This window comes from Lethenteron reissneri, chromosome 20, assembly GCF_015708825.2.
Source record: "Lethenteron reissneri isolate LAM-NWPU_2019-01 chromosome 20, ASM1570882v1, whole genome shotgun sequence".
NCBI lineage: Eukaryota > Metazoa > Chordata > Hyperoartia > Petromyzontiformes > Petromyzontidae > Lethenteron > Lethenteron reissneri.
This window is the reverse complement of record NC_083798.1, coordinates 334,233-353,436: the sequence shown is the minus strand read 5'-3', so window position 1 is coordinate 353,436 and position 19,204 is coordinate 334,233. Positions and strand designations below refer to the sequence as shown.

General features: G+C 56.6%; 1 protein-coding gene across 4 annotated transcripts in view; it reads right to left on the bottom strand.

The window, feature by feature from the left end:
- Window positions 1–19,204, bottom strand: part of ADCY3 (adenylate cyclase 3) — a 96,357-nt gene that overhangs the window by 22,382 nt on the left and 54,771 nt on the right. For 3 of the 4 annotated variants that reach the window (XM_061554501.1, XM_061554503.1, XM_061554502.1), the window contains exons 6-12: window positions 10,731–10,842; window positions 7,379–7,506; window positions 6,398–6,556; window positions 6,104–6,266; window positions 4,911–5,024; window positions 3,804–3,946; window positions 802–963 (exon numbers count right to left, since the gene is read on the bottom strand). In XM_061554501.1, the coding sequence (XP_061410485.1) occupies window positions 802–963; window positions 3,804–3,946; window positions 4,911–5,024; window positions 6,104–6,266; window positions 6,398–6,556; window positions 7,379–7,506; window positions 10,731–10,842 (981 nt within the window). The remainder of the gene's footprint in view (window positions 1–801; window positions 964–3,803; window positions 3,947–4,910; window positions 5,025–6,103; window positions 6,267–6,397; window positions 6,557–7,378; window positions 7,507–10,730; window positions 10,843–19,204) is intronic. The other variant, XM_061554504.1, reaches the window with a different exon arrangement.

Genomic DNA, 19,204 nt, shown 5'->3' with positions numbered 1-19,204 from the left:
AACAATTAACCCTTGGTTAGCACCTCATCGTCGTTCCATCATCGTTTGCGTCTGAGCGTCATGAGCAGCGTTATCAGCAGCGTCATGAGCAGTCACCAGCAGCGTCACCAGCAGGGTCATCAGCAGCTTCATCAGCAGTGTCATCAGCAGCGTCACCAGCAGCGTCATCAGCAGCGTCACCAGCAGCGTCACCAGCAGCGTTACCAGCAGCTTCATCAGCAGCGTCATGAGCAGTGTCATCAGCAGCGTCACCAGCAGCGTCATCAGCAGCGTCACCAGCAGCGTCACCAGCAGCTCCATCAGCAGCTCCATTAGAAGCGTCATCAGCAGCGTCACCAGCAGTTTCATCAGCGTCATCATCAGCAGCGTCATCAGCAGCGTCACCAGCAGCATCACCAGCAGCTTCATCAGCAGCGTCATCAGCAGCGTCACCAGCAGCGTCACCAGCAGCTTCATCAGCAGCGTCACCAGCAGCGTCACCAGCAGCTTCATCAGCAGCGTCACCAGCAGCATCACCTTCAGCGTCACCAGCAGCGTCACCAGCAACATCATCAGCAGCTTCATCAGCAGCGTCACCAGCAGCGTCACCAGCAACATCATCAGCAGCTTCATCAGCAGCGTCATCAGCAGCTTCATCAGCAGCGTCATCAGCAGCTCCATCAGCAGCGTCATCAGCAGCGTCACCAGCAGCTCCATCAGCAGCTCCATCAGCAGTGTCACCATCAGCGTGATCATCATCATCTGCGTCATCATCGTCATCATCGTGGTACCCGTGTGGTGGGTGGTGTGGGCAGCGCGCACCGTGGGTCAAGGCAGAGCTCGACGATGAAAGAGAAGAGCAGCACGACGCACGAGCAGCTGATGGCGGCGCCGCTTTGCTTCTCCTTCTCGACAGAGAAGCGCGTCTCGAGCGCGGGGTCCACGAAGCGCATCGACACGCGGTTTGTGTACTTGCCCTTCAGCCTGGACAGCCACGCGCAAAAAGCAGAAGGCGCCCGCGGCGTGGCGTTAACGGACCGTCGGGGGGGCGAGCGCCGTCAGCGAGCGCGGCGCCTCCGACGGCCGGTGCGGCACACGAGGGGGTGGGCGATGGACGGCACCGTGCCTGGCCGCCTGTCTGCCCGATGGCGCCGTTTACTACCCAGCGTACCGAGAATTAATTTGAAGCCGAGTCGACCTAGGGGAGGCCCGGGACAGGTTCGGATAATCACCATCACTTGTGTTGTGGCCTGCGAGCCGGAATCGAACTCGGGTCACCGACGTCCGACGTTCCGCTCCGCACGCCCCCCCCCCTGCCCCCCCCTTCGGGAGCTGCGCGAGCCGGCTCCTGGTGCGACGGCGACTCCGTCTCGTCCGAGAATCGCTACAGGGCAGCGAATTACAGACGTCGTGGCGGTGATCCCGTGGGGCGGTGGGTGAGGGCTGCCCTAATTGGATGAACCCTCGTTTATCGGCTTGCCCGGTAACGAAGCGCTCGGCAACGCGACGGGCAGGCTAAGCCCGCGGCGCGTCGCACTCGCCGCCGCTCGCAACGGGGCGGTCGACTCCCGGTAGCCGCCCGGCGACGGTCGACGTGGCGTTGTCCAACTGCTTGGCACGCGCCGCCGGCTCGCGTGCAACTTCACAACACACACCGTGTACACACACACCGTGTATATATACACACACACACACACACCTTGTACACACAAACACCGTGTACACACACCCTGGACACGCACAAACATCGTGTACACACACACACACATTGTGTACACACACACACACTGTATACACACACACATTGTGTACACACACACACACCATGCGCACAAACACACACACACCGTGTACACACACCCTGGACACACACACACATCGTGTACACACACACATTGTGTACACATACACACTGTATACACATACACACTGTATACACACACATTGTGTACACACACACACACCATGCACACACACACTCAAAATGTTAGTGTGTGTACATGGCTAGGTGTCTGGCCGACTCGTGACGGCGTTGAGATCCAGGACTCGTCATGCTTCAAATGATCGACTGGGCCTCGCAATAGGAATGTGGAGTTTCCGCCACTGCATCATGCACGATGACGTGTTTGGCGACCATGGACATGCGCGGCTGTTGAGTCGCGGCTTGTGCTGTGCGTGCGCGTGTTTCCGTGCCTGTGTGTGTACGTGTGATTCTGTTCGGGCGTGTGTGCATGCTTGTTTATGTGTGTGCGTGCATATTTATGTGTGTGTGTGTGTGCGTGTTTATGTGTGTGCGTGTGTACGTGGGTGTTTATGTCTGTGCGTGTTTCTGTGTGTTCATGTGTGCACGTGTTTATGTGCGTGTGTGATTATGTGCGTGTGTGATTATGTGCGTGCGTGTTTCTGTGCGTGCGTATGTCCGTGCGTATTTATGTTCGTGCGTATGTGCGTGCGTGTGTGCATATTTATGTGCGTGTTTGTGTGCTTATGTGCGTGCGTGTTTCTGTGCATGTGTGCGTGTGTGTTTACGTGCGTGCGTCTGTGCGTTGTTATCTCCCTCTGGAGAGACGGTGGCCTTGCGATTCACCTTGCTGTTTCTGCCGAAACCTTGGGGCCAATTCCTCAGACTCGGCAACTTTCACTGCCCGTTTGTTCTTCATGTGACGGTATAATAATACATCATAACACATGCGGTATTTATATTGCAATATAATAATATGAAAAAGCGATAACGCCAAATGGCCTAGCCGCGATCTCCATGCAAAGAGCCACAAGACATGCCGCCCGTCTTGGCTCGTTCACGTCTGTAATGACGTCTGTAATGACGTCTGCGACCGTTCCCGCTCCGGCGCTCGCTGCAGGAACGGGCGGCGCGTGCCGAGCGTTGTTCGTGCAGAGCTCTCGACTGGGCGGCATGGCCACAGCGCAGAGCAGCGGTTCTTCTTAACCTGGGGTGCATCACGCAGTGACTTCCCTGGGGTTGCGAGATGCCCTTTCAGGGGGGTTTACGAGACACGGTCAGAGGTTTTTGGAAGGTAAATCATCGGATACACGAATTAAGCATGGGCCATGTAAGTACAACTACATTGTTTCATCGAACACTATTTATTTACTAACACTATCCATCTTTTTACGATTGAGAACCATAAACGGAAGAGGAGGAACAGCGGCACGACACAAACTTTCTCTCTCCCTGTGCTGAAGCCTGCTCGTCGTGGCCACCAGCGGCTGCAGACCTCCACATTGGCATCTCGCTCCTGAACCACATGGCTGCTGCCACCATCACCACGCGTGAATCGAATGGAGTTCAGATTCACAGCTGTGGGCTCGTTGTGAGAGTCGAATTCACGTATTCTTCTCTGTCCCAGTGGATTCCTCTTTGCCAACGTGAGTTGAGTTTTCACGCTACGTTGTCGGAGGGGACTCGTTGGAGCGCGTGCCCTGCGAGCGTTTTATTCGTCCCGTGTGCCTCTACACCAGCGGTTCTTCACCTTTACTGCAGCCTTTGCAACCGGCTCAGACTGCAGTGGGTTCACTGTGCGGTCCCTAGTTTGTGTTGCATGGCCACAATCGCCTTTCTTCGATGTGGCTCTACGAGTCTCGGAGCGTCTCTTTGTAACCTGTAGGTCTCTACGCATCTCCCCCTGTGTGTGTCTATGGGTTTACTGTACGGTCTACAGTTTGCATCGCGTGGAATCGATAGGGGAATGGGGGGGGATGTGGGTTTGTGCGTGCCGGTGGGGGGTGGGTGGGTGAGTACCAGGGGGTGTGTGGGGGGTGTGGGTGGAGGGTGGAGGTGCGTGGGGGGTGCCGCCGTGACTCACGCTCGCGCCGTCTCGCGCTCGATCAGCGCCTCGTTGAGGAGCCGGTTGAGCTCCTGCTCGTTCTGCTGCGCGTCGATCACCCTCACCGCCAGGTCGCGCAGGCGCAGCCTCCGCCGCGGGTTGGGGAAGGAGGGGTTCACCACCTGTGGGGGCGGACACCGCAGCGCTGGCTCTCACCTGGGGGGCCGCTTCCGCCTCGCGGAACAACCCACATCCCGGGCACGGCTCGGTGGCCCAAACCACAACTTGGGCGCGCGGTGGACGCGCGCGCACGCACCCGACGACAGCAACAGTCGCCGTTCGCCACGAAGTGGCGGTGATGGCGCTCGTGCCAGGCTAGGTGCACTTTGAGGCCACGTGAAGTGTCGAAGGTTCATTGCTGACAGGAGGTCACGGGACAGACCCAGCAGGTGACATGGGTCGACTGACTGAGATGGCTGGCAGAGGAACCACCTGTGCTCCCTGCTGTGCCAGCTTGCTGTGTTTTAGCCGCCCGACGCTCCGCTCGTTGTTGTGAGCGTCGCTCCTCTGCCCTTCGCTGTTGTTGGAGGGCGACTGCCTCCAACTGCCCAGTGGCAGCAGCGTCCTTCACGAGCCTCCTTCACACTGGTACCAGTCATCGTCAAGTCCACTCGGCTCCATATCCTGCTGTACCGCATCAGCCCACCTCTTCTCTAGCCCATGTCGTGCCCATTGACACACGCAGACACGCAGACACGCAGACACGCAGACACGCAGACAGGCACAAATGCACACATGCACACACGCAGAACACACCGTTGGGGGCAAGTGCTGTTAGCGAGCACCTATGAGGGTCGGCATGGCAAAGGAGGGGGTGGGTGGCCAGCGCTATGCCCGGCCGCTTTTGTCTCCCTCGTGGCGATGTTTATCCACCTCAGCAGGTAATCATTTGAGGCCAAGCCGACCTAGGGGAGGACCAAAACCAGTTAAGATAATTGTCACCGGTGTTGGCCGTGAGCAGGATTCGAACTCGGGTCACTGGGATCGTAGCACAGTGCGCTAACCGCTATGCCACACACACACGCACACGTAGAACACACCCACACACACGCGCACACTCATGCGTGTGTGTGCCCACGGCCTCACCCGCGAGTCGAGTTCGTCCCTCTCGGGCGTGAGGTTGGCCTGCAGCGCGCCGCTCCACTCTGTGGTGTTGATGAGCTTGGGGGAAGTCTCGTCGCACGACGTCAGCGACAGCTTCTGAAACACAGTGGCCTATCAGTGGCCCCTCAACACAGCGGCCTATCAACACTGCCCGACACACTGGTACCTGACCACCCATCCATAAATTATGAAACTAAACATTTTTTAAAATTTTACCAGGTAAAGCCCACTTAGCTGCGCTGCTCTTTTCAGAAGCGACCTGGCTATCACAGATGGTAGCTCAACGAAGTGGCTTATCACGTGGAAATGTACATCAGAAAAATACTCTAAATGCATGACGTTGATTCTAATGTGGAGGGAAACACCGGAGGACCTGGAGAAAAATCCAGTTCAACACGTAGAATTTCGCGACCAATATTATTCATGATAAAAGGTTTTGGGTTAGATCGCGTTATTTATAAATGTGTCGCAACCCTCCACCACCCGACACGGCGAATCAATAAAAAAATGTGTCACGTTGACAAAAGACAAATAGTTCACTACTTTAGTTCACCGGTGTGTTGAAGAGTGAATCCACAACATTTACAATTTTTGAGTACGACGTTTCGGGCAATTTGCCAGAATCGTGAAGCCCTCCACCTGCTCCCGGTCTTAAAAAGAGCAGCAGGGTGACATCATTAAATCCACATGACCACGGGGGAAAGAGACATGCAAACTCCAAATATACAGACATCAGCATTGGGATCAAACCCACGACCTCCCGTATGCCAGGTGAGGTAGTTAACATTTCACCACCGCGGCGCCCCATCACCTGACTGCCCGTGCCGACCTTCACAGGTGCTGCACATGAACATAACGTTCACCAACAGTCTGTTAAGGCCATACAGGCGATCTTTGTCTTTGTAACCGTGCAACAAACTCCGCGATCCGAGTTCGATTCACGCTCCCGATCAAGAGCAGCGACGATTGTCTGAACCGGCGCCGGGCCTCCCCTAGTACCCGGTGCGATGTGCAAAAATCGCCACCGGCGTGATAACGGTGGCCAGGCCCGGTGCCGGCCACCCACCCACCCCCTCGTGCGCCGCGGCGGGCTTCACAGGCGCTGCTGTTACTCGCGAGTGGCACGGCGCGGTGGAGGCTACGCGGGGGACCTCTGTCCTTGGTGTGGCACGTACGACGCCGTTGATGCCGTTGCGGGGCGGCGGGCTGGGCGGCACCACGAGGTAGGTGACGATGCCCTTCTCGCGGAGGTACTCGTTCCTCGCTCCGCCGTCGCCCGGCTCCACCTCGAACTCGCCCTTCAGGCACTCGAACGTCACCTGGGAGATGTGCACGCGCCTGCATGCACACGCGCACACGCGCACAACGATGCACGGCAAGTCCTCGTTATGACGCGGCTCTCCTGACCCTAACCCTTACCCTAAATGCCATCGTGACCCTGACCCCAACCCTGACCCCAAGAGTCTGACCCCGGGATGCCGCCGGCCTCCATCTTGTTGGCCAGCGTCACGTCCGTGGACCAGACGTCGAACTGCCACTTCTTCTGGCCAAGGACGCCGCCCAGCACGGCGCCCGTGTGGATGCCCACACGCATGTTCACGTCCGTCTTGGTCTTCTCGCGCACGTAGCTGCAGCACGCGCGCACACACACGCCTATGTTATACCGGTACACACACACGTGTACTATACCTGTACACACACTCGTACATGTGTACACACACACACACGTGTATAGAGAAGGCCCAGGATCCGTTTAGATATCCGTTACCGACGTTGGCCGCGAGTGATCCTGACCCTGACGCCTGCCGTATATTTGGAGTTTGCGTGTCCCTCCCTCTGCCCGTGGAGATGTTCACTACCTTGCCTGGCATACAGGAGGTCGTGGGTTCGATGCAGACCCTGGTGCCTGCCGTATATTTGGAGTTTGCGTGTCTCTCGCCTAGTGGTCGCGTGGATCTTTCTCCGGGCGCTCCAGTTTTTCCCTCAACATTTAGAATAAACACGGCGCGTTCGGTGTATTTGGCTGCTATACATTTCTATGTGATAAGCCACTTCGTTGGGCTATCGTGTGTGATAGCCAGGTCGCTTTTGTAAAAGAGCTATATATAGTTGCAGTGGGCCTCATAATTTAGAGGCGTTTGCCAATAATACTTTCCCCAACAGTCTGTTCCAGGCTACATGGGAGACCTTTGTCTGTGTATGTGCGTGGCCGCCACCAGTGACGATGATCTGAACCGGTGGTGGGCCTCTCCTAGATCGACTCAGCCTCAAATTAGTACTTGGTGCGGTGTGTCAATATCGTCACTGGGGAGACGAAGGCGGCCGGGCGTGGTCCTGGCCACCCACCCCCTCGTGTGCCGTTCCGGCCTTCATAGGTGATACTCGCTAACAGCACTTGCCCCGACAGTCTGTTAAGGGGCTACACGGGGCGTCTTTGTCTTTGTGCTTACGAGATGGCGTTGACCATGGCGAGCCCCATGTAGATGCAGCAGGCCGCGTGGTCCTCGCGGAACTCGGGGACCCCGCAGATGCAGTAGTAGCAGTCGCCCAGGATCTTGATGCGCAGCTGTGAGTACGTCTACCTCGCGCACACGCACGCACAAAGACAAAGATCCCCCGTGTAGCCTTCGCGGACTGTTGGGGCGAGTGCTGCTCGGGAGTAGCACCGATGAGGGCCGGCACGGCACACGATGAGGTGGGGGGGCCAGCACCACGCCCGGCTGCCTTTGTCTCCAAAGTGGAGATGTTTACGCACCGCACCGAGTATTCATTTGAGGCTGAGTCGACCTAGGGGAGGCCCAGGACCGGTTCAGATAATCATCATTGGTGTTGGCCGTGAGCGGGAACCGAACTCGGTTCGTCGGATTTGTAGCACAGCGCACTAACTGCTACACTACCACTCCCAGAAAAGGCACACACACACCCTCATACACACTGAAACACACATACTGAACACACACACACTGAACACACACACTGACACACACAAACACACTGACACAACAACAACCGCCATTCGCCGCCACTAAGTGGCGGTGACGTCACCATGACGCTTGTGCCAGGCTATGTGCACCTTGAGGCCACGTGAAGTGTCGAACGCCCGCTGGCAGGAGGTCAGGGGGCAGACCCAGGTGCCACGGGTCGACTGACTGAGATGACTAGCCGATGCACCACCTGTGCCCCCTACTGTGCCAACTTGCTGTGCCTAAGCCACCCGGTGCTCCGCTCGTTGTTATGAGCGTCGCTCCTCCGCGCTCCGTTGTTGTTGGAGGGCGACTGCCTACAACTGCCCAGTAGCGTCCTTCTCGAGCCTCCTCCACTGAGGCCTATCTTGACACCGCTGGTACCAATCATCGGCAAGTCCACTCAGCTCCACATCCTCCTGTACCACATCACTCCATCTCTTCTCTAGCCCGTGCCACGCCCGTTTAGCCCCCTCGATCCGGCCGAACAAAAGCTGCTTAGGCATGCGGTGACTTGGCACACTGACACACACGTGCACGCTCACTATGAAAGTTGGCACGGTGCACGAGGGGGTGGTGTGGCCAGCACCACGCCCACCTGTCTGTCTCCAGTACCGATGTTGACACACGGCACCAGGTACTTGTGGTGTGGGCCATGGAGAGGCGCAGGGACAATTCAAACATTCGGCACTGATGTTGAACGTACACATACATGCACACGCAGAGACACAGACATTGCTGGCGAATACCAGAAGCGGTCCTGGGCCTCCCCTAGATCGACTCAACCTGAAGCAATGGGGAGACAAAGGTGGCCAGGCACGATGGCGTACCGCAATCGGGGAGGGAGGATATCTTTGTTTGCGTTTGTGCGGGATTCTCCTTCTGTGCGTGTCTACGTATTCCTGTCCGGCACGTCCACTTGCGTGTGCCCGCGTATGCTGTTCAAACATATTTGCGTGCGAGTATAGATGTACGTGTGTGTGACCGTATATAAACGTCCACGCGCGCGTGTGTCTGTGTGTACAAGCACCATTAATCCGCTACACTTGCCCATGTGTCTGCTCTGCAAAGAGCCTTCAAGTGGGCCCCCATACGCAAGGCGCCGAGTAAATATTATGATAACAGCGGAGGAGGGAGCGCCGCGCGGCACGATTGTGTTCTCGGCGGTCCGGGCAAAACCAACCCGAGCCGCCCTGTTAATGTTTCACCACCATAGCCCCTGTCGCGTCCGCCGGCGCTGGGCGCGGCGTTGTTGCATCGCAGGCAACAGGGCAGCCACCTCCTCTGTGTGGCCCGTCCAGATGCGGAGCGACCGCCACGAGACGACATCGCGGTGGTTGATGAGCCAGGATGATTGCGTCAGGGGTAGTGGGGTGATGAATCATCGCTGTGATGATGCCTCCTTTTATGAAGATCTTTGTATGAGTCAGATGGTCTCTGTGGGAATCTATGGGTCTCTATTTGAGCCTATGGGTCTCTATGTGACTCTATGGGTCTCTGTGTGAGTCTATGGGTCTCTGTGTGAGTCTATGCATCTCTGTGTTAGTCTATGGGTCTCTGTGTGAGTCTATGGGTCTCTATGCGTGTCTATGGGTCTCTATGCGTGTCTATGGGTCTCTATGCCAGTCTATGGGTCTCTGTGTGAGTCTATGGGTCTCTTTGTGAGTCTATCGGTCTCTGTGCGAGTCTATGGGTCTCTTTGTGAGTCTATCGGTCTCTGTGTGAGTCTATGTGTGTCTATGGGTCTCTATGCCAGTCTATGGGTCTCTATGTGAGTCTATGGGTCTCTTTGTGAGCCTATCGGTCTCTGTGTGAGTCTATTGGTCTCTATGTGTGTCTATGAGTCTCAGCGTGTCTATATACATCTCTATTGTTTTTCTTCATGTGGCTGATCTAGATGTGGAGCCACAGCTGTGTGATGTTAAATCGCCGTGCTTGATGAGCCAAGGTGATTGCTGTGATGACGACGATGACGATGCCACCCCGTCAGTGTTTGTGAATAGGCCATTCAGTCCACGCTGCGTGCTCCACGGTTCTGTTCTGGGTGGGAGTGTATATGTTTATATTGATATGTATGCTATACACTACCGTGGGGAGCGGTAGTGTAGCAGTTAGCGCTACGCTGCGCTATGAACCGGTCCTGGTCCTCGCCTAGGTCGACTCAGCCTCAAATGAGTACCTGGTGCGATGTGGAAACATCGCCACTGGGGAGACAAAGGCGGCCGGGCGTGGTGCTGGCCACCCGCCCCCTTGTGTACCGTTCCGGCCTTCATAGGTGCTCGCTAACAGCACTTGCCCCAACAGTCTGTTAAGGCTACACGGGGGATATTTGTTTTGTATGTACGACGTTTAATTTCTTTTGCACCGTATATAGCCAACCATGCTCGCCGGAGGTGCAGGGGTAGGGTGGTGACCACAGCCTCCCCGCACACTGCCCGGTCGGAGTTTTTAACTTCCCATTGGTGCATCATCAAAGTTGCAATGGCTTGGGGAGGCCTGCATTCAGCAGTGAACAGATCACGGCTGCAGATGATGATATTGATTTCCATGGGGGCCATGTGGGCCATGGGGCGCCGTTTGGGCCGTGTGGGTGGTGGGGGATGTTTGGGCCATGTGGGCCGTGTGGGCCGTGTGGGCCGTGTGGGCCGTGTGGGCCATAGGGGGCCATGTGTGCTGTGTGGGCTGTGGGGACCGTGGGGGTGGTGTGGGATGTGTGGGTCCATGGGGGTCGTGTGGGCCGTGTGGGCCGTGTGGGCCGTGTGGGTTGTGGGAGCCGTGGGAGCCGTGGGGGCCGTGGGGGCCGCGGGTGGCCGTGTGAGCCGTGGGATGAGGCGCTCACCGCGGCCAGCTTGTCGAACCTCGCGAAGAGCTCGTTGAGCAGCTTGACGAGCTCGTGCGCGCTGCACGCCGACGACAGCTGCGTGAAGCCCACGATGTCCGCAAACAGGATGCTGCGCACGCACGCGGAAGCAACAACAACAACTCGCATATACACTGCGCCCATGGAGCAACCGGCATGGTGAAGTACGGTCGAACAAAAAAAAATCCGCCGTGGCCGACAGGGCGTCGAGAGGCCTCCGTCGATTGGTCGGCCGAGAGCGGGGGAGAGGCAGCCTGCATCGCCGTCTCTGAACGTAAACAAAATACCTTGTAGAGCCTAATTTGCATACGCTTTGCATCGTCCCCACACCACCCCGGATGACTCGCGAAGTCAACGCGTTCCTCAACAACACCGGTGCGGGGATTTTTGTTACAAACGGAGGCCGCGCTTGTGGGCGACGGCCGATTTTCAGAGCTCATAAATAATCAATTCAAGTCTCAAAATGCGTGCCGATGATGTTCCGACGTCCTGTCCCGCTCAATCAAGTGGGGTTTGACCGTGGTCGACTTTCCGCAAAATGGTACTCGTTTCTCTTTTGTCACGCCTGCAGAGATGATGGGCCACGTTGTGCTCATGACCTCCCGAGTCCCGTGGTAGCACGCGGACCGCTCACAGCGTGACATTTGAGGCGTTGCTTACGTGTGACGTTAATAATTTACTGCGCTCCGTCAGTTTATCCACTGCCGGGTGAAGGCCTCGACCACACCGTGTCGGCCGTGCAGGATCCTCCTGAAAATGAGCCACCACATTCTCTCCACAGTGCTCGTTTCGGTGACCATATTTGCTGCAGCAGCGGGCATTTGCGACGCGGGTTCGGGTTTTTTTCTGGGTCGTACCGTGCGCCGTGCACACACGACGTCCGACGTCTCGCTCCAACGTGCCAGTCAAGTACGGCTAGACGACCACCCCCCCCAAGCCCCACCTCCACGGCGGACACAAGGGCGGGGCCCTCGACGGCTCCCCGAGTGAATCCCACAGAGGAGCGGAACGTCGGGACGCCAGCGGCTGCCACGCGGGAGCACGGCACGGCGCGAGCGAGCGGGCGGTGAAACAGGCGGCACTGGTGGGCAGAGCGCGGCCCTCGGTACAGAACCGGACGGCCCCCCTGGCCCACACTCCCTACCCCCCCCCCCCCCACCACCCTCCACCGGCCCCTCGCGGTCACCCGAGCACCAGAGCGGACAACTGGCGATGGTGGTCGGGTCAAATGCGCGCGCGGTAAATTGAGCCCGGCAAACGACGGGCCCACGGTGCCCTCCGGCAAGCTTCGCGGAGAGAGACCAGGAGACGGCCGAGGAGATAGTGCCGCTCGAGAGGAGTTGCCGGTTCGATTCCATGCCCCTGCGTGGCCCTACGCAGCACGGTAAATGGGTACAACCCGAGATAATCGATCGGCAGGTCGTGTGCGGTGGTGTACGAACCGTATGTTGAACTTCTTTCGCGTCGCACGTAGCCAGGTGCGGGGGGGAAGGACAACTGAAGACAAAAAAGCAGTCGGGTAAGGCGTCGGTACTCCCGCTGCATCTCGTCAGCGTGGTCGAGTAGGCCAAAGTATCCCGAGGGCTCTCTCTCTCAACCTGGTGAAGGCCCTTTCGGCGGCGGTGCAGTGAGCGATTGCAGGGCTGCGCCTTTAACCTTTCCGTCATTCGTGAGACAGCGTCAGTCAGTCCAGTGGTGCCCGGAGCGAGTGTGCAGGCAGTGCAACTATAAACTGAACAATTTTTTTTTCATCTTGTCACGTAAGAACCACTGAGCTGTGGAGCGACCTGGTGTGCAGCTCAAAGTGGCTTATCATCATGTGGAAATTTATAGCAGCAGCAAATACTCTCAATGCGTGACGTTGATTCTAAATGTGCAGGGAAAAACCGGAGGAGCTGGGGAAAAAATCCACACGAGCACGGGGAGAGAGACACGCAAACTCCAAATATACAGCAGGCATCAGGGTCGGGATAGAAGAAACGACCTCCTGTATACCAGGCGAGGGAGTTAACATCTCGCCACCACTGGAGCACCATGAGCTGAAGGGGGCCCAGGCGATGGGCTGCAAAGAAGGGGGGGGGGGTTTGTACCGGAGATCCCGTTTCATTCTTGGCTCCAAGGGGTCCATGCCAACCACACTGCGCCGCCTCATCTCGCGTTTCAAACTCACGGCGTCTTCCAGCATCGGTGGGGGGGAAGAGGGGGGCACTGCCTAACCCCCCCAATCGGCAGCCCCGGTTTGTCAGTGATGGAAATTCCACGTTCCTCGAATGGGGTGAAGGGGTGAAAATCTCTCCACAGGATAGACGCTGTTGAGATCCCTCAAAGTGTTGCTCGTTCTATCACCGCTGGAGGGAGGATGGCGCGAGTCGACCCTCCAGGCCGGGATTTTATTTTTTATAGTTTGCATTCCTATCGTGTTTGTGTACTGTTTGTTCTTGTAACGTTCTGACCCCGTGCCCTACCTGGACATCTGTGAAAAGGAGATTTAAAGCTCATCGGATTCCTCCTCCAGTCTAAATACATGTTCTGATTACAAAATATTCTTTGCGTTATCAGGCATATCCTTAAGCCGGACCGGGCCAAATGAAGAACGAAATTGGAGGCAACGACTTGCGGCTTTTTTTCTTCTGTGCGGTCGCCGGCCGGCGCGGTGACAACGGGGCCGCGGGCGCATCAACGCGCGGCACCCACGAGGACTCGGCTGCATCACACGGCCCCGCAGCCCTCTTGAAACCGAAGTCACGAGGCTCACCGGGGGGGGGGGGGGGGGGGGCTAACGGGACGCAGCGTCGACAAGCCACAGTTAAATGGTCCACCGATCAACAAAATAACCATTAGGCCGTGGGTGGCCACTCTCACTCTTTCTCTCTCTCGGTGATGTTGCCACGCGAGTGCAAACAGGGCAATCACCTCCCAACGAAACTATCGTGTCTCCGCAGCGACGTCGATGGACGTTGGTTCCACCGTTGTCATTGTGGTCGTCGTTTGACGAGCGGCGCATCGTTGCGATGATCTGAGCAATGCCCCAACGGGTCCGTCGGCTCGCTGCGTGCGGGCAGGCCTCCGTCCAGCAGCGCATGGACAAGGCGACGGTTTTCAAGAATCAAGATTGACCGCGGGGGATCCGAAACCAGAACAAAACTCAACAGTGCCGACTCGGGCACTTCAAAAACGGCTGTCATGAATGCCCGAATCCCGGGTCACGTTCCAGGAACCTCATCGGGTCGGCGGCTGAATGCCCGGCAAAGGTGGGAAAAGGTGGGAAAGGTGCGTCCCGGTGGCATGACAAGCCACTGAAGACGACACTGACACGGGCACCACAGGGCCATCCCTGCCCTCGGTTTATTCGATTTGCCTCTGCTCCCCGTCCTGCACCTCAGCTGCCCAGCGAGGTTTTTATCAAATATTTGCTGACGACTGGCAGAACAATGGGGACACTTCAAATGTTTGCCGTGAACAGGACGCATCGGTACGGCCCATTACCATAACGGAGGAGGCTGTACGTGTGTGCGCGCGCGTGCGTGTGGGGGAGCTGTAGTGGAGCTGTTAGCGGATCGCGCTACCAACCCGGTGAAACCGAGTTCGATTTCTGCTCACGGCGAACACCAGTGACAATTATCTGAACCGGCCCTGGGCCTCACCGAGGTCTACTCATCCTCAAATGAGCACCTGCTACGGCAATGCATGGTGCTGGCCACCGACCCCCTCGTGTGCTGTGCTAGCATTCATAGATGCTCACGAAGAGCACTTGCCATAACATTCTGTTAAGGCTATACCGGGGATCTTTGTTTTCGAATCTGATTGCCCTTCGGGAGTGCCCTACAGCTCGTCACTAGAACGTGGAATTTCCACCACTGGCCACGGAGATGAGCCGCTCGTTGGTTGAGCGCCCCGTTTGAACCGGCTGCGGCAACTCGGGTGTGTACCCACGTGGTCCCAATTATATTCAGCTTACGCAGTTTGAACTTGGCCATCGTTTCGGGCCGGTGCCCAGACTCGACGGCTTTCACTTCTCCGGGCTCGGCCTGGATTCCTGGCGTCAGCAACCCTGCCGAGCGCCGCGATCACAAACGCCGTAGCCGTTGGCAGATGTTTTGACTCGGCACTTTAGTTCAAAATTCAACTTTAGGCACTCGGTTCTGTCCTCACACTTCGCTCCTGACCTTCCACACTATGGGTTAGGGTCGGACATACGTCTGCTCGACTTTGCGCGGGAACTCTCAAGCGACCTCATACGATCGTGGGAACGCCAAATTTGACCGACCCCGAGATGCTCATCACCCCGAGTTCAGCGCAGCCCGTACCTCACCAAGCTCCAGAGCAAAACGACTGGGCGGGTGATCCGCACGGTTGGCTACGTACGGTGCAAAAGAAGTTCAACATGCATACAGAACAACTGGAGTGCACGCCTGACTCTGCCCTGATGAGACACTGAATTTCGAGGCCGGCTCAAAGTTATTGAACCAATGCTGCTGAAATTACGCACCCCCAGAAAGAAGGCCGTGTGGCTGACGGGATGTATAAAAACGCACTCAGATAAATATTCTTCACATTGAGGCAGGGATACGGGACGGAGGCTGCGTTGTCGCCTGCCCAGTTTTTTCTTTCTTTCTCGAGCCAACCTGAGCTGGCCGCTGTGCACGCAGCCCGGTGAGGTACTAACTGCGCCGCGCCGTTTGGATGAAAGCAAAAACGATGTGAGCGATCGTGGTGGTGAGTGACAGTGGTGGCGGGCGATCGTGGTGGTGGGTGACTGTGGTGGCGGGCGACCGTGGTGGTGGGCGACCATGGTAGCGGGCAACCGTGGTGACGGGTTACCGAGGTGGGGAGGCCCCCGCCAGGGACGCGCCCTCCTCCATGGGGATCAGGGAGGGTTTGGAGAGGTCGTGCTCACCGTGCCCGCAGCCCCACTGGAACCTGACGCACTGGTCTGTCTGCGTGTCTCCGCGTCTCCCCGCACATCTCTGCGTGTCTCCGCGTGTCTGCATTCATTTGGATGTGCGTTTGTACGCCCACCAGTGAACCAGCGTGCGTGTGTGGGTGTGTGTGTATGTATGTACGTGCACGCGGTGACGAATATATCTGAATCGTTCCTGGGCCACCACTGGGGAGACAAAATCGCCTGGCAAGGGGTGCTGGCCTGGCCATCCTTCATAGCTGCTCGCTAACAGCACTCGCCTCAACAATCTGTTAGATGGCTATGCGGCGTATTTTGGTCTGTGTTCATATGTGTGCATGTTCATGTGTTGTGTGTGTGTGTGTGCGCGTGGGTGCGTGCTCAGTAATGATTGCATGTTGGTATGTAAGCGTGTTGTGCGTCTTTGTCCTTTGTACGGGCATGTGTGCGTGCACCTAGATTGGCACAAGCACTGTGGTATTGCCAATGTCACTGAGTGGTGAATGGCGACTGTTGTTGTTGTATGTCAATGCTCGTGTGTGGATATGTGTGCCCGTATGTTTATGTGCATGTGTGTGTATGTATGTCTGTGTCCGTGAAGGACGCTGCTACTGGGCAGTTGGAGGCAGTCACCCTCCAGCAACAACGCAGGGCAGAGGAGTGACGCTCGCAACAACGAGCAAAGCGCCGGGCGGCTAAAACGCAGCAAGTTGGCGCAGTAGTCGGGTACACCTGGGTGCATCTACCGGTCATCTCAGTAAGCCAACCCATGGCACCTGCTGGGTCAGTCCCGAGACCTTCCTGTCAGCGAGCCATCGACCACTTCACAATGCGTCAGCGTCACTGAGTGGCGCATGGTGGGGTATTGATAGTGGTCCCTGTCAGTGGCGGATTAAGCTAGTGCGGGGCCTGTAGCAAATGTTATAAAGGGGCCCTAAATGAAGAAAAAAATGTACTTGCATCGTAAAGTAATTGTAATTTTAAATTTGCTAGACAGCCAGATAATACGACAAATTGCTAACCTTAAACACCCAGTTCATAAAAGTTGAAGGCAGATTAGTACTATAGCAATAGAGCAAGTGCAGAATCACTGAACCACAATTGATAGCTTGAAAGCATTTAGCGCGGGGCCCTGGAAAGTGCGGGGCCCAGAGCATTATGTAGCTACTTTTTCTACAGGGATAATCTGGTACTGGTCCGTGTGTTGGCGTGCGCATCTATCCGCATACATTTTTGCGCGGAGTATTGCGTCGATTAGCACCGGCTATTTTTGCGCCACTAAAACTATTTGATTCCCCACCGAGAACAAACGACGCCCCAAGTCACTTTTCACAGCCGCTCTGCGACGAGGCAATTCGTCCCCAACGCGCGGTGCAACAACGGCTCGTTCCTGCGGAAGAATGACGTCACCGGGGTCTTTGACGAAGTCCACATTACAGTGGACGGAACCAATTTTGGTAACCTCCCCCCCAGATTGAAAACAATACGGTCCATGCACTCGCAGCATACAAGCGCATCGTACGCGCACAGCATACACGCACGTGCACAGCATACACGCACGCGCAGCGTACGAGTTCGCGCGTGTGTACACGATGTGCATGGTGAGTGTCAAGGGTGCGTGTGCGTGCGTATGAATGGGTGCATGTGCATTCCTGCACGTGCAGACAGCGTGTCCACGCGCGTCTGCGTGTACATAGTACCATGCACGTGCGCGCGCGTGTCTGCGTGGGGGAGCGGTAGTGTAGCGGTGCCCCGAGTTCGATTCCCGCTCACGGCCAACACCAGTGACGACTATCTGAACCGGTCGTGGGCCTCGCCTAGGTCGACTCAGCCTCAAATGAGTACCTGGTGTGGTGTGTACATATCGCCACTAGGGAAACAAAGGCGGCCGGGCGTGGTGCTGGCCTCCCACCCCCTCGTGCGCCATGCCAACCTGTGTGCGTGCGAGCGTATGAGTGTGCGTGAGAGTGTATGATTGTGAGTGCGTGAGTGTGTGTGTGCGTGCGTGCAAGTGCGTGCGTGTTCAATTCCCGATCATAGACGGTGTTCGGTGATGAATATATCTGAATCGGTCCTGGGCCACCACCAGGTCAACTCAGCCTTAAATGAGTACTCGGTGCGATATTTCAACACCGGTCCTGGGGGGACAAAATCGACTGGCACGGGGTTCTGGCCGTGCCATCCTTCATAGCTGCTTGCTAACAGCACTTGCCCCAACAGCCTGTCAAGGCTATACGGGGGATCTTTGTCGTTCTTGTGTGTGCATTCAGGCTGGCTTGCCTACGATACATCCTTGGTTTAACCAGACTAGAATGAGTGAGAAGTTCACAGATCCTTGAAAGATCCGCACAAAGTCCCATCAGTGAGCTCCTCCGGCAAGCGAGGCTGCATTGGCTGGGTCACGTAGCCCGCATGCCCACCCACCACGTGCTCAAGCCAGCTTCTGTTTGGCTGGATACATGGAGCTAAACAGGCATGAAGAGATGGACTGATGTGGTATTGAAGGATGTGGAGCTGATTTGACTTGTCAATGACTGGTACCAGCAGTGTCACCATCGGCCTCTGTGAAGGAGGTTCGTGAATGAGGCTGCTGAGGAGTTGGAGGCAGTCGCCCTCCAACAACAACAACGGAATGCAGGGGAGCGACTCTCACAACGAGGTGCAGAGCGCGGCATGGCTACAGCACAGAGAGTTGGTACAGTGGGGGGCATAGTTGGTGCATCTGCCTGTCATCTCACTTAGTCAACCCATGGCACCTGGGTCTGTTCCGTGACCTCCTGCCAGTGGGACTTTGACACTTCGCAGCTAGCATGGCACAAGCACCGTTGTGATGTCACCGCCACTTAGTTGTGAACGGCCGTTGTTATGTATGTGTGCGTGCGTGTCTGTATATGGATGTATGCGTGTGTTGTGGAGAGAGGTAGTGTACTGGTTCGCGCGCTGCGCTACGAACCCGGTGGCCCGAGTTCAACTCCTGCTCACGGCCAAGACCAGTGACGATTATCTGAACCGGTCCTGGGCCTCCCCTAGGTCAACTCGGCCTCAAATGAGTACGTACCTGGTGCGGTGTGTAGTAAACATCACCTCTGGGGAGATAAGGGCGGCCGGGCGTGGCGCTGGCCACCCACCTCCTCGTGTGCCTTCATAGGTGCTCGCTAACAGCACTTGCCCCAACAGTCTGTTCAGGCCATACGGTGGATCTTTGTCTGTATGTGTCAGTGACGTGCGGTTGATGTCAATGGCTGCGGAGGCACTGGCTAGTGTCAGAGCCAGAGTCACACACTGAGGGGGGCGTGGCCTCACGGAGGGGCGTGGCCTCACGGAGGGGGGCGTGGCCTCACGGAGGGGGGCATGTTAGACACGTTCTCATCTTGGTTCTTTCGGTAAAGTCACGTAGAAGGGAAATAATAAAATAATACAAATAAAACATAATAAAATTCTCACGACGTTTCGGCCACAACGCAAAGCAGCCGTCCTCAGGTGAAGAACAGGTCTGTCGGAAAGACAGCGTCTGAATGAGCACCACCAAGCTTGGCAGCGTATATTTAAGCTG